A 15,122-nucleotide genomic window follows, 5' to 3' on the forward strand; every position below is an offset into this window, starting at 1 on the left:
ATAAATATACATTTCAGTTCTGTTATCTGTATATTTCTTCCAAAGACATTGACAATTGACCCTTAAACATTAGAGGAAAAAAACATTTTTGTGACACTTGACACTATTAATTGTCATGGGAAAGCTCAGTGTAACGAGATATATTTTCTGTGTTTATAATGGTACTGATGATGCTTTCAATACAAACTCTGAAAGGTCAAGTAATTTTAGCCCAACACCAAAATGTTTCTGGATATTATTAAGAGAGGCATCTTTGGTCATAAGATTTAATCTTGAAGACAGAATTAGCTTAGAGCCTGTAATAGACTTAACATTAACATGTCCAGAGCATAGCTAAATCTCAGCTCATGGTATTATTATATAGAGTAATATGAGAATATTATTCTCAAAAACTGATTTTGGGGATATGTGGACTCACTTTGACATGTGATATAGCACCACCACTACCGCAAAATATGTGAATAGCCTTAGCTGTGCGGTAAGATGATATAATTGACACAACATTTAAAAATACATGAATAAAACTGAACAAAAATAGAGGAATTGTGAAGTTTCACTGCTTGGCTTCCTGTTATGGTATTTACTCAAGTATTGCACTTTTATTTGGAAGAGGAAGAAACAAAATATAACAGTGGTCAAGGCTGTTTATATGTTTGTAACAAAAAGAAAATACTTCAAATCTAAAACTGAGTTAATCAATTATTTACATTGAAATAAGGTGTTAGTAAGGCACATATAAAACAGTTTATCACTGTTTAAGAAAGTAATCTGACCTAAAAAAAATAAAAAAAACTGTTGAAAGTCTACAAAATTGTATCATGAGCCACAATACTGAAACAATTCATTATATGAACGCAATGATAACAAACAATAAACAACAACATACAAGTTATTTGTCCCATTTGTTCTCCACTGCCCTGGTATCTCCCATCAAGTGGATTTACTGTAGTCAATCACATTCCAATATTCATGGCAGGTTTTGATGCTTTTATGACGTCTGTCAGATTTGGCCCATCTGTGGTTTTTAAGCTTATGACACGACATTTAGACCCTTTGGTCTGTGAAATCTCCTATGCCGCTTCAGACGGGAATTATTAGAAAATTGCTTGCCGCATATACCGCATTTGTTTCTCTTTGTGTGGTTCTGTAGGTGTTGGACTAAACTCTTTGTGTCCTCTAAGTGTTTTCCACAAATTCCACAAATATGGATTTTATCCCCCGTGTGTGTTTGGGCATGTGCTCGAAGTGTGTACATGTAATGGAAAGTCTTTCCGCATGCTTTACAACAATAAGCTCCTGTGTGATTCTGACTGACAGATAACTTTGTTGATTTCTGTATATTTAAACTCACGGAAGGTAAAGATCTTTTAAAACATTTTTTTTTCCGGTTTGAATCGAGTGCCTTTAAACCTGCGTTGTTCTTCTTGCACTCCTCAATCTTGCTGCTTCTTCCGTTCTCAGCAACAGCACCGCCTGCAGTGATGTGCAGAGATTCTCGAGCTGGCTCCCGTATTTCAGTAACCCCGTTATCAGGCTGAGTTTCAAGAGTCTTGGTTGAAGAATTAGGAAGAGAATGTCTCTTTCTGCTTTCCCCGCTGTTGATTTCACTGAGATCTTGGATAAAACTGTCCACACAGATGATGTTGAGTGCAGAGTCTTGGCCATGATCTGCCTCCAGATGTTGTTCTCCTATTTGACTGTTACCTTTTTGTATCTGCTCGCCTTTGCTCGGTAGAGGATCTGTGTACTGCACCTCCTGATGACTCGCTGATGATAAAAAGGGAAAAAAATATTTAGTTGTTTGCATGACAACTTTTTAAACATGCTGCATAGAATGCTCTTTAATCAGACCTTGTCTCCGCATTTCTTGTTCCTGTTCTTCTTTAACTTGAAGCAGCAGTGAGGCCTGTTGGTGCTCCTGGTTCAGACTGCTGAGCTCTTGCTGACACCAGGGTTCAGGACTCAAGGGGACCTCCTCCTCAAAGACAGAGATGGAGGGTTGATCCATCTCTAAGGGGAAGAGTGGTTCACTGTGTTTTATTAAAAGGTATAATATGTAATTATTCCACATTAAAATGTCTAAAAACAACTAGGCCTATGTTATATATTTTGTTGAGTTGTGCACTTAGATTATCCCAAATGTTTCCAACAATTTTCAAATCCAAAGAAATTTGTAATTTAATCAAAGTAACGGACCGTTTCATTTGGTCGCCTGTCAATGCCGTCATACCTCCTCTATCAAAGAGTAAACACACACAAGATGCATACAGCGCTGTGTTTGTCCTCTACAATGGCGTCTACCAAAGCGTAACTTACACACATACAAGATAATACATCAGCATTGTAGTTGTTCCACAGAAACTGTTATAAATTGACTTTTATTCAGTTTTAAGCCACATTTTCATGATAAATTTAGGTCGCTTTTAACTTTATCTTTTAGCAAGAAGAAGGATCTGGATCTTAAGTTATCAGATAAATAAACTGGGCAAACGTTAGCAGCAGCTCAGCTAACAGCCCCTCCAGGAAGTCCGGTGGTCACCAAACATCACTGGAGAAATATTGATTTTTTAGGTGAAACAGCTTTAATTAGTATTTTTAACGATTTTAATCTGCGTATACGTTTGTTTTTGGAGAGGATGAGACCTCTGCGGATAATTCGGCTCCCGGGAGAAACCAGCCGAACGTCTGGATCTTACGTTATAAGAGAAATAAACCGAACAAGTGTTAGCAGCAGCTCGGCTAACAGCCTGTACCAGACGTCCGGTGGTCGCCGTACATCGTCGGAGAAACACTGATTTTTTGAGAGACCCCTAGCCGCTGAAATTACATATTGTGCATTTAAGTGACAGACTGCCAAATATCTATGTTTCTTTCAGTCAATACTCCATCAAACTACTTATCAGGCTTAGTAAATGCAAATATGTGGCTGTACCACCCATGCTGCCTATTAACACAGCACACTGTTTTTGGTTTTTACAGATCTTCACTGAAAACTAACCATATTTTTCAAAAGGAGCAGATGGGTTCCACGCACCAGAGAAGATGTAACCTATGCGATAAATATTAACTATCAGTTCTGTAACAGTGTTAAAATGACACCATTCATGGACAACTGAGGAGCATTAGACATATGGTAAACTAACCTGGATCGTGGCCTTGCTGCAGTATTGCATAACCTGTAAAGTAAAACACACACTAGTCAGTGAAAAAAAATATTAGTGGAGGCACTAAAACAGAACAGATCTGAAAAGGTGCTTTTGAAAACAAACAAAAACAAAACAAGGAATAGTAAAATGCAAAGTTATGAGGATGCCAAGACACTGTACTTACCATGCTGCTTGGATAGGTGCACCTCAAAGTTACATTTCCGAAATATGATCTTTGTGCAGTACGGGCAGTGCCAGTGACTTCTGCCTTTGATCCTGTCTTTGCACATACACGGTACAACAAATTTTTCTGAAAAGAAAAAAACGTAGCCGACTAACTACGAGCAAAAACCTTAAATGGCTGGACGCTTACAAGAACATTGTTTTAGCATATTTTAGTACATTTCCATGTTGTGGAAATCAGCTTGCATACTTAAACAATGTAGCTAGATTAAGGTAATCTATCATACTTAACGTCCTATCAACTGTGCCATTAGTACATCAACCTTTTAATTGTTAATTACTAAATCAGTTGTTGATTTTGAAAAAATGTACATGGCCGTGTGGCTACGACAGAGATTTTAGAGGGAAAAGCAATGCCTTCATTACCTTTTTTTCCCCGAAAATTAAACCAAAAACACAAAGAATGTATACACAAGCACTTAAACACAACCTGGAAGACTTTGGCTTTAGTGACATAAACTGAACCAATCTCCACCTGGAAGAAAAATGTATTTGTCTATCTAAATAGCTATAGTATGTTTTGAAAAATGTAGGAGTGATGTAAAGTGGTTTAGGGTAAATGGACTAAAATGTGCAAGACAGCTACCGTATCCAAAATGACACAATAAAAGACTACCCTCATATTATTTATAAAGTTTCCATTGTAAGAATTAAATATGACGAAAGTTAACAAACCGAGATGGTATGGGATTTTAATTCCAGATTGTGTGCTTTAAAAGCTCATGTTTGATTGATTTTGATTGCTAATAAAACTTACCAGTGCCACTCTCAGTAAAATGAACAGCGAATAGATAATGCCTTCTCATCAAATGTTTCTCTGAGGCCTGAATTCCCTTGATGCAGTAGGGACAGTTGCCATCGGATGCAAACTTGAAAAAGTCAGTGCGTGAGGTGAAGACACACTGCAAGTCTGAAAAAAAAGGAAGATCTAATTTAGTGACTTTACACCGTATGACATTTAACAGAATTACTAGAGTTCACTTCAACACTGATCGATTAACACATCACAGTCAACAGTAATATGTTTTTCCACTGCAATGACTGACTTATCTTTTTACATTGGAGTGACTAATAATGGTTATTGGTGTCCATGTTGGAGGAGAGATGACTTCAAGATCTTTATTCTAAATAACAGGGTTTTCCCACAAATTAATAACATTTTGTTGAGTTTCACAGAAGAACTTAATGAATTGATTCTACAGAAGGGTTAGACTAAATTCCTACCATTGGGCTGGCTGGAGGTTTCTCTGGCCCTGGGGGTAGGATATGAATCTGATGCACCTGGTCCTGCAGGAGCAGGGGTACTTTTGGTTGCCTGGCTTGCTGCAGAAAAAAAGAGTAGAACACAAAGCAGGTTGGATCTAAAGATGAATGTATTGAGAGGAATAATAAAAAAGAACCAAAACAACAACAAAAGTAGATCAGCTACATTCCAAACATTTGCCATTTTCTTGTGACATTTTTCCTCCTTCTGAGCAAAGATGATGGTGTCTCAGAAAACAAGAGGAACAATGGCCAGTTGGTTCTGACATTTAAGAGCTAGTGAACAGTGACCATAACATGAAGCCACTGTCATGGTCATGGCATGTCAGTTTGATATGGACTGCTGCTGGCAGCTGCCACCTCTGTAACACACTTTTGGGTGGCATGTCACGCTAGCAGCTGCCAGAGTGTGAGCATTTGCTTACAAACACTGCTTGTAACATAGGGTAGCAACTGTTTTCCTTTTTGATGCAGAGAAAAACAGGCATTCAAAACATTCATGTTGATGAAAATGAGTGATATAACACATTTTAAGCATGCCAAAAGGACTTTTTCACAGCATTCGTTTTAAGTTCTCATAGTCCAAAAACCACAGCTGTTATTAATAACTTTAACGATGGCTCAGTTCTATTCAAGCATCCCAGTAAACCATAACAGTGTGACAGTGAGCCAGCATGCATAAAACTACGACCTTGAAACTGAAGCAGCTAAATGTAATGCAGTCATCATTAAGTTTATTATTTAGGCTACATCTGTGATTTTCCTACTGTTACATGTCAAAATGTCTTCTGTGAAAAAGGCCTATTGACGAGTGAGACCTTTTACTCAATGACATGTTTTATATATCAATCAAGTCTGGCAGCAGGCATAATATTGATCAGAAACTATGCCATTAGTCCATATTGTCTTTTCATTGTCAAATATCCATTTAATAGGTGCACAGTGACCCTGACAGCCACTATTATGTCACTGTCATGTAGTTGTGCTATGCTGGCAATTGCCATACAGTAGTTAGTGCATTTGCTGGCGGAGAAACTTTAAAAAAGCAACTTAAAAAAAAAAAGATATATATTATATATCTGTCGAGACATCCGTCTGCAGCTTTGGCTTCACTAAACCTCCTCGGGTATCAAGCTCACAATTCCTATTTGACCATATATTTTGAATGGAATCAAATAGATGCCAAGGCAAAATGAAAGAAATGTTTTATTTGCCTACAATATGCCTGCATACCTTCTGTTTTGCTTCAGTTTCCAATTACATGTTGTTGTAGTTGTTGTGCTTTATTGGTATATTGTTTATGTTGTGTGTAGTTTTGTTTTTCATTCAAATAGAATAGAGGCTGTAGTGAAGTGCCAAAATTATTACATCCCGTGTTAAATGTGCAACAGGCATAACTAGCAGCTTAGTTGCCACTTGCACCTGAACAATCAAAACTTACTGCAACGTTATCATATCAACTGCAAATGATTATACCTAATTTGTTTGAGCCGTGTACTATACACAAGCTAGAGAATTAAAACCTAGCGTTTAACACTAATGTAATAGGTTTTTATATAGAGATCCACTCCCTCATTGATAAACATATAACGTTTGGTGACTTCTCTACACCTGCAATTAAGCTAGGTTAACGTTAGTTTTACTTGGCTGGTTTTCTTAATAACAATAACACTCTGAGAAGATAATAGCATTCTCTTAGTGTCTTCAGTGTTGTCGGGAAATCTTTATAAATCTGTAATTCCACTCAACAATATGCACCAATGTAAGAAAAGGCTTGACAAGATTACAATAATGTTAACGTTAGCTTTGTGGCGGCACACTGTTTGAACCGTTATCGATTTTAGAAGCAACAACAACATTTCTTCGAGCACCAGTGACTCGGTTAACATCTGTGTTGGCAGGCAGATTTATCGGACGGACCAACCTTCTGTCTGTGGTAACTTGGTTTTGAGGATAATGTCCAGAAGAGAACGGTGGCGGTCGTTGTCTTCCTTCAAACGGCAAGCCCGCTCCTCGTAGTCCGTTACTGTTTTCTCAATAGCGCCAAATATTTCAGAAGCAGCAGCTTTGAGCCGCTCGGAGACGAATAGTTTTAGTTCTTCCATTTGGTTCATATGTACACCATTAGTAAACGCCTTGACCCGGAACGATATACATGGGAACCACTGGAAATGTACCAGTCGGCGTTATTTTTTTTCCCACCAACATACTGCGAAGGCCCGCCTTACTCTGCCTCTGATTGGCTCTGGCCCTGATACCCAATCATCTTACTCCTCATGCATAAATCTAACCAATCGAACCAAACGAAGGCAACGAGTAATAGCCAATCAGAGGCAGAGTAGGGCGGGTCTTCGCCGAATACAGGTGGGAAAAAATAAGGCGGAATTAAAATGGAATTTTCGTATTTTCCTAAAAAGTATGAGCCTCTTGATGAAGATCACAGTTCAATGGAGAGCAGCAGGCTCACTAGAAGCTGAGCTATGATTCCACTACACCACTAAATCTGTCATAATATCCAAATATAATAACTAATCAAATTATTGGAAAGTCAGGTGAGTGGTCTATGGCCTAGTGACACATCAAGTTCAGGTGGCATGAGACAGCAAAACAGATGGAGAATATTTCACTCACATTTCCATATTTTTTATTTTTTAAAAAAAATCAGTTTATTTGCAATATCATGAAACGATTTGATGCTGGAATAAAGTTAGCCATGATTTGGCTATTTCCAAAAAAAGAAAAAAATGATACTGAAAATGAATGTTGACATACCATCCCTTGTGATAACCAGATATACATTACCAATCATCAAAAATGAAATTCACAATGGATAAGAGAAATCATATGAGGTTGTAAACAATAATCAGTTTGTGATCTGATCAGTTTGTGTTCATTTTCTCTACTGAAGTTGTAATACATGGTTAGATTTGAACTGTACCAAAATGATGACACAGCACTCATGGTGCAAAAACATTAACAACATGCTCTCAGTCTGTTTTGGCATCTTCTTGTGTTCCTGAGGGGATCTGAGAGTACCATTGTCTGCAATTCATGGAGGAGGGGTCACAGGTATATCCATATTCACAGCAGTGCAGTCCATCTGCACAACACTGGCCCTGAAATCAGTACCAATCCTGCCGTTAGAACAACATAATGCCTCCTAAATCACTGCAGTAAAGGTGAAGATTTATGAGCATCTAAGTTTATGGTCAGTGCAATGAAATTCAAATCAGTTTGTCATGTTTATAATGTGGTGAATAAACACAATGTTAAAAGATGTTGATCATTTAATATTTCTCTGCTTGAAACCCTCTATATTCCTGTTTCCTCTAAGCACTTTTAGTAAACAATCAGTATGCCTTTCCTTTATGATATCTTTACACACATTTTCACACCTAATCTAAAATAATTGCAAAAATGCACAATCCGTACCAGTGGGTAGGGACAGCAGCTCCACTGGCCTTTCGCTCTCTTGCAGCAAGTTGTCCCCGCTGAGCAGTAGAACTTCAAATCACAGCGAATGACTCCAACCTCAAGGGTGCCGCCATTAGCCTCTGTTAGAGCTGCCATAGGTGTCTGCACAAAAGGTAAAAACAAACTGACCATTACCCTCTAGTCACTGTCTAAATATGTAATTATTAATATATATATGTATTTATATATTAATTAACTAGTCCTCTATGCCTTTTTTAAGCCCCTAAAAACCTGGTTTCTAATGCTATGTATTTCTATACAACATTAAATATTCATGACTAATTAAGCAACAATCAAAATCTGCAGTAACTTTTTGTTGTTGGTGGGTTTTTTTGGCCACATGGCACCTATTAGCTCTCTTTTGCACTACACCAACTCCTGAAGGAAATATTTAGCTGATAAGCGCCTCACTCTTTGGGAGAAGACTGTGTGATCATGTAAGGCCCCAATACATAATAAGAAGCTGATTGAGAAATTACGTTTTCAGGGCCTCTAACTTTATCCAAATGGATTGTCATTCAGATAAAGTAGTGACATACATACAGTGTGATATGTCCTACCTCCTGCAGGTTGTCTTTGTCCTCTGAGGTTGAAATGAGAGTGGCAGGAACTGAAGACAGAGCTTGTTTAGGGGTGAAAGGATATCTCAGGCCTTGCCTCACACAGTGCGTGTAGGTAAGGTCACAGTCAAAGCCATATGGACAACAGTGGTAGCCATCCAGACAACACTTGCCCTACAAGGCAGACATTTTACACAACAATCAATTCAAAAGAGCATTAACACTCTTCAAGATGACAACACTGAATTATGAATGTGATTGCAAGTGAAACATTTGAGTTACAAGCTTTGAATTGATGCCATGAAAATAGAGAATTAAAAATATGACATTACTGTCATGTGTCTTATCGCAGAGTATTTACTGGGTCAACTCACAGGAGAGATGGGGCAACAGAACCAGACACCTCCTGGGTGTCTGCAGCAGGTGGTGCCATCAGGACAGGCATGGTAGTTGTCACAGTGGACAATTGAACTCTTTTTTTGGTCTAGGTTGTTTTTGAGCTCCTGAAGGGGAGAGACGGGTATAAGAAGGGTGCTTGGTTTCTCTGCAGCTTCCTTCTTCACCATGGGTATGTTCATCCATGGCTGGTTTACTTTCTCACACATCTGGGTACCCAGGTTACACTGAAACCCTGAGGGGCAGCAGTGCTCCAAGTCGGAGCAGCACACAGCCTGGAGACGCACATGAATACAGACACGCAGAGAATATCAATGAAATACTGACAACACTTTTCTGGACCAATATGTCAAGTCTACACAAGTACAGGTCAAGTTATGCAGTGTATGAACATGTCTGACTTACTTTGGGATATGGACAGCAGCGATATCCATCTCTAGTCATACAGCAGGTGGAGAGATCAGGGCAGATGTTCCCGTCAGGGCATATGTTGTTGCAAGATGCAAACCCGCACACTCCCACCAACAGCCATACAGTGATCCTCAACATCTGGACAAGAGAAAATTGACATGAAGTTTATTTGATTCAGCTAAATGTGATACATTGTGAGCAGTTTTAGAACAACAACTGCACATTCTTTTCAGTTCCTCAGTCAAGTTGTGACTTAAACTACATCTGAAACTTTTACTGTCATTTCGTTGAGGTGTTGCTGGTAACTTTCAGTTTCAATTCAGCATAAATTAAAGTTGTACTTTTCAAACATATAACCTCACTGTATAGTCATAATAAATAAAAAGCTGTGACTGTTTATAAAACACCATACTGGTGGCAGTTACACCAAGGTTTTGATAAGGATTCATAGATTTTTGCTTACCTTCTGTCTGTGAAGTGATTCAACAGCTTCCTGACATACGTCTCACACCTCCCCCGTACTGAACAACAGACACCGCCTCTCTTTATATGGTAGGTTTGGCCCTCCCACTAAACAAACTGGATGCTCGACTTTATATGACACCCATGTCCTGTGACTGTCAGATTAGGACAGTAAGGGGCTTCTGGAGGAACAACCCTAGTCAGCCAGGGTTGGGTAATCATTGTATGATGCTGCATAAACACACACAGGTTAAACATGAAACAGTTTACAAGCTCACATTAACCTTTGATATCATTACATTGTTTAAATCACAAGACTTACTGCTAAAGTTTCATTCAGGAATATTGTCTATTTAGAAAGACATTAGTAGGGCGAAAGTTTCAAATGTTATGCTAATATGACTTTTAAACCATAAAACCAACTAAAGCATATTTCAAAACTGAACTTCTGATTAGCATAGTTTAAAATGTATCTGTGTTTTACACTAGACATTAAAGTATCATCAAGATTATAAGTTCCCTCTTAAGTCAAAAACACGTTAGTCATAACAGCTATGAGGAAACGTGATATTCTGGTAGGTTGGCTGGTTATGAACTGGTTGAGATCAACTGCACAAGGCAACTGGGTCTGTAATCCTCAACTACTGAAGAGGCTATAAAATAATCTCATGTTATTATTTTTTGGCCCAGTTACACCTTTAGTGTGATATACAGCAGTTTAATGATAGATTGTACATTGTGAAACTATTGAAACTAATTGCAATAGCTCAAGTGGCATATGGGGTTAGCTTAATAGCTAGTGCAAATCACAGCGAATGACTCCAGCCTCAAGGGCGCCATCCTTTGTTAGAGCTGCCATAGGTGTCGGCAGAAAAGGTAAAAACCATTTACCCTCTGGTTATTATCTAAATATGTAATTATTAATATATATGTATTTATATATTAGTTAACTAGTCTTCTATGCCTTTTTAAGCCCCTTAAATCTGGTTTCTAATGCTATGTATTTCTCTATAATATTAAATATTCATGACCAATTAAGCAGCAATCAAAGTTAAACCTGCGGTAACTGTTTTTTTTGTTTGTTTGTTTGTTTTTTGGCTACATGGCACATATTAGCTCTGTCTTGCACTACACCATCTCCTGAAGGAAATATTTAGCTGATAAGTGCTTCACTAGCTAGTCTCTAACTTTATCTGTCTGCTGTTTGCTGCTGGACAGGTAGTGTACCAGAGGAGGCTCGTCCATAGAGGCAGAGGAGGTTGCTCCTCCTCTATTTTTGGGAGGCAAGAGGGAGATGATCAAAATATCAAAAAGAGTAATTGGTTGAGATAAACCATTACCAAATCATTGCACAATAAGTGTACAGTGGGTTTTTAAACCTTTTTCACTGAAAAGAGCTGTCTGATGTGACCATAAACAAGATTGGTGAGAATGAATCCAAAGTTTTGGCTGTTTTAATTCCATAAAATTGAGTTGAAGTGCTTCATAGAGCGGAGTGGAGCAGAGCAGGGTGACACATAATTCTCACATGTGAAGCCTTTCACAACACTTCAGTCATTACAGCTACGAGGAAGCACATGATATTCTGGTGGGCTGGTGTTTCCTGACTGTTGGTTGAGGTCAACTGCATGAGGCAACTGAGTCTGTAACTCTCTACTAAAGAGGCCATAAAATAATAACGTTATTATTGTTTGGCTCAGTAACACCCTTAGTGGCATATGAGGTTAGCTTAATAGCTATTGTGTTTGTTACAGCGGCTGAACATAAGTTTTAGATAAGACTGCACAGAACGATGGCTTGATATAAGAAGTGGGCAAGATAACAAACAGTAAATACAAACCACAGCGAATGACTCCAGCCTCAAGGGCGCTGCCATCAACCTCTGTTAGAGCCGCCATAGGTGTCTGCAAAAAGGTAAAAAAAAAAAACCTGACCGTTATCCAGTGGTAATTGGGTCATATGAATATCTGCTTTGTTTCCCCAGAATAATGGAAAAAAAACAGCACACAGTAAAAGTTGGTACCCAAGTTAACACAATAAAGGTTAAAACAATACTTTATTAATGAATTCCCATTGATTATACATTTACACTGCTGTGTAACAATTCATCGAACTGAACAATTATCCCTTGTATAAATGTTGACTGTATAGCTCACATTTCTTATCACAAGTCCAACTTCAATATGAGGCTGGCGAGACATCAGGTCATCTGGTCTACATGCATCACACAGGCACTAGCATAACAGCCTCATCCAGCAACTAGAAATGCAAGATGTCAGGTATGAAGCAGAGAGAGGAACTCCTAGAGGGCCAGCATACTGAAGGTGACAGTGAGTGCCAGTCACACTGAAATCTATGAGATGAGGGGGAAAGAAAACAAAAGACGTGGAATTCACTTCAGTCCTGTCGTTGAGTGTAACTCAAACAACAATTATCTACAAAAAGCATGATGATAAAAAACAAAAGATATGTGCATATAAGGTTTTTTATTAGACTGAACACCTCTATACAAATACATTTTGAATTGAAATGAATAAACTGAAATTTGCTTTGTGCACAGTTTGACTGTCGTTTAAGAAAAATGCTTACTGTGATTTTCTCCTTTTCCTCGCTACTTCTCTTCTTCTTTGCTTCAGCCTATGGGAGGGAAAAGTCAAAATTAAACCATGGAAAGAGGGAAGTCTTGAGCTACACCCACTCCTAAAAACCCATTTCATGTAACAACACTGTTGCACAATAATAGACTTTCTACAAGAATCTTTAACTGCAACAGCTCTTGTGTTTACAACAGATTCTACACCAAACCAAATGAACCAATTTCTGGAATAAATTGTTTTCTCAAAGCTGGTTAACATGTCAAATTTACTAGAAGTTGCTGTGGGAAGATTTCTCTGTTCACTTAAGGTTTTTTCGTGCACCTGCAGTGTTTAAAGTGCGACTGGAGATGTTCAGCGTTTCACTAGTAGATTCATGTTGGCTGGCTACAATTTGAGAATATAGATGATAAAGTGTAAAATTTTGCTTTTCTTTTCTTTCCACAGGCATGGTCAGCCTGTGGTCATTTGCTTGTAGACAAAAAGGAAGAAGCAAAACATAAGGACATACTGCAGTACAACTCACTGATTTGCTGACAGAGCTTTCTTACAACTAATTCAACATGCTTGATTGACTAAAGGTCAACCAGAAAGGGCTGATATGATACACTAAAGAAAGACTAAAAAAATAGTGTCAGTACATTTTGATGTCAGCAGTAAAAAATACTTGCTGTGATACTTAATTTCCTGCCCTCTAAATTTTAAATAAAAGAGGAACAAAGAAGTTAAATAGGAACAAAGAAGTAAAAGAGGAACAAAGACAGAGAAAGCAGGTGATGGATTAATGATCAAGTCTATTTATGGGAGGGACGTTCTACTGAGTGATTTCTGCTTTCTACCTCTTCTCTCTCAGACTCAGCAGATGACGGCTCTTTTAGTCCTGAGAAACACAAGATTTACAGCACATTTATGAATGCTTTACAACACCTGAACTTAAAACTGTTTGACTCAACTTGACCTGCATAAACACAGCACAGCTAACAGCTTACAGCAACTTTATATTTAACTGCATCTCATATTTGTGGGAATATTGACAAGGTCAGTCTAATTGATCACATGAAAAAGTTTCTGCTGATAACTTACTGAATGAGAGTAAATTTTCTTCTTCTTCTCGGAAAATAAAACAAGAACATTCAGATTGAATAGTTTATAAGTAATTTTATGGCAATATTGTTTGATAACACATTTTTACTACTAGAGCCTGTTTCCAATAAAGTATACTGAAAAAGAGAACACATATCTTCTCCCTGATCATTTTATTAGCCTCAAGTGGCTCAGAGTAGAGGAGAGATCATATATCAAAATATGTATTGTTCACAGGATTGTCAATCATGTGGTACCACAATATCTCAGTAATTATTTTTCTCAGGTCAGCGATGTCCACAGTTATCCCACTAGAGGGAGCTCCACTGATTTTGTGCCATGCAGATTTAAAAGCTGTGTGGGAAAGGACTTGTTTTTATATAAAGTAGCAGTTATGTGGAATGTGTTACCTGCAAGACTTAAGTCAATTAGTTCTATTGGAAACTTGAAGTCCGCCCTAAAGAGCTGGCTGAGTAGCAGCTGGTCCTACATATAACTATTTCATCTGTTTCAATAATTCAATCATTTTAATTAATTATTGAATTGGTAGGATACACTGTACTGAATACATATTGTACTGCTGCCTTCTCTCTGCCGTCCCTCCACCTCCCACAAACATACACACATGAACACACGTGCACACTCACACGCATTAACTTATACTAATTGTGCTCATATACTCACTTAAACATTAACAGTCAAACACACAGCTACACCCAAAGGACCACAATGGAAATAAGCTCTTGAGCTTTATTGTGTTTAAGATATGATGCCTCCTGGTTGAGGCTGTGCATACATGATTCATTTATTTATATATGCTGTATATCCTTTATATTGTTAATAAATAATTTCAATCAATCAATCAATCAGCCACTTCAGCAATAAGATGGTTCATTCTGGAATATACTGTTGTAGAAAACCACTGACAGTAAAAAAGACAGAAATGATCAGAGATGCCTACATCCACAACTGAAGACATATTGGCAGGTAGGCCGTGTGTTATTACAAGGTCTAAAGTGTGGCCTCTCTTATGAGTAGGCTGAGTAACATGTTGGATAAAAGTCACACAATTCAGCAAATTTAAAAGGTTCCAAGGTAAAAGAGTCTGATTGATTGTCCACATGGAAGTTAAAATGACGTAAAATAACAATTCATAATTGGTGTGGATTATTGAGAGTACTTCTGAAAAATCGAAAACAAAGGAAGAGCATCGTTTGGGTGGCCTGTGAACTATGATACACAGTACAGGACGGCTGTTAAAAATAATGGAGTGATATTCAAAAAATGTGTATTTATCAAATGTAATATCTTTAAAACCAAGTGACGCAGAGAGGATGGTTGCTCTACTCCCATCTTTTTTAACCTTTCCTGGAGGAGTATGAAAAATTGTAGTTTGGTGGTGAGGTTTCAATAAGAGCAGCTGGTCCATCCGTATTAAACATGCAATCAATATTATTATCTAAAATCAGGTGATTAATAATAAATATCCC

At 37.9% G+C, this 15,122-nt stretch overlaps 2 protein-coding genes across 2 annotated transcripts; both read right to left on the reverse strand.

The window, feature by feature from the left end:
- Positions 1 to 571: 571 nt before the first annotated feature.
- On the reverse strand, positions 572 to 6,847 carry LOC121912619 (zinc finger protein 333-like). Its single transcript, XM_042434853.1, has 7 exons — positions 6,577 to 6,847; positions 4,614 to 4,712; positions 4,147 to 4,299; positions 3,331 to 3,456; positions 3,144 to 3,176; positions 1,852 to 2,010; positions 572 to 1,767 (listed from the first exon to the last, which is right to left on the reverse strand). Exons 1-7 carry the CDS (start codon positions 6,764 to 6,766, stop codon positions 1,031 to 1,033), a joined length of 1,497 nt encoding a protein of 498 aa, XP_042290787.1. The 5' UTR covers positions 6,767 to 6,847; the 3' UTR covers positions 572 to 1,030.
- A 432-nt stretch (positions 6,848 to 7,279) lies between these two features.
- On the reverse strand, positions 7,280 to 10,190 carry LOC121913101 (progranulin-like). Its single transcript, XM_042435770.1, has 6 exons — positions 9,957 to 10,190; positions 9,488 to 9,631; positions 9,061 to 9,357; positions 8,687 to 8,860; positions 8,085 to 8,228; positions 7,280 to 7,768 (listed from the first exon to the last, which is right to left on the reverse strand). The coding sequence occupies exons 2-6, from the start codon at positions 9,629 to 9,631 to the stop codon at positions 7,640 to 7,642; spliced, it is 888 nt and encodes a 295-aa protein (XP_042291704.1). The 5' UTR covers positions 9,957 to 10,190; the 3' UTR covers positions 7,280 to 7,639.
- Between the last annotated feature and the right edge of the window lie 4,932 nt (positions 10,191 to 15,122).

This window comes from Thunnus maccoyii, chromosome 15 (genome assembly GCF_910596095.1).
Source record: "Thunnus maccoyii chromosome 15, fThuMac1.1, whole genome shotgun sequence".
Classification (NCBI taxonomy): domain Eukaryota; kingdom Metazoa; phylum Chordata; class Actinopteri; order Scombriformes; family Scombridae; genus Thunnus; species Thunnus maccoyii.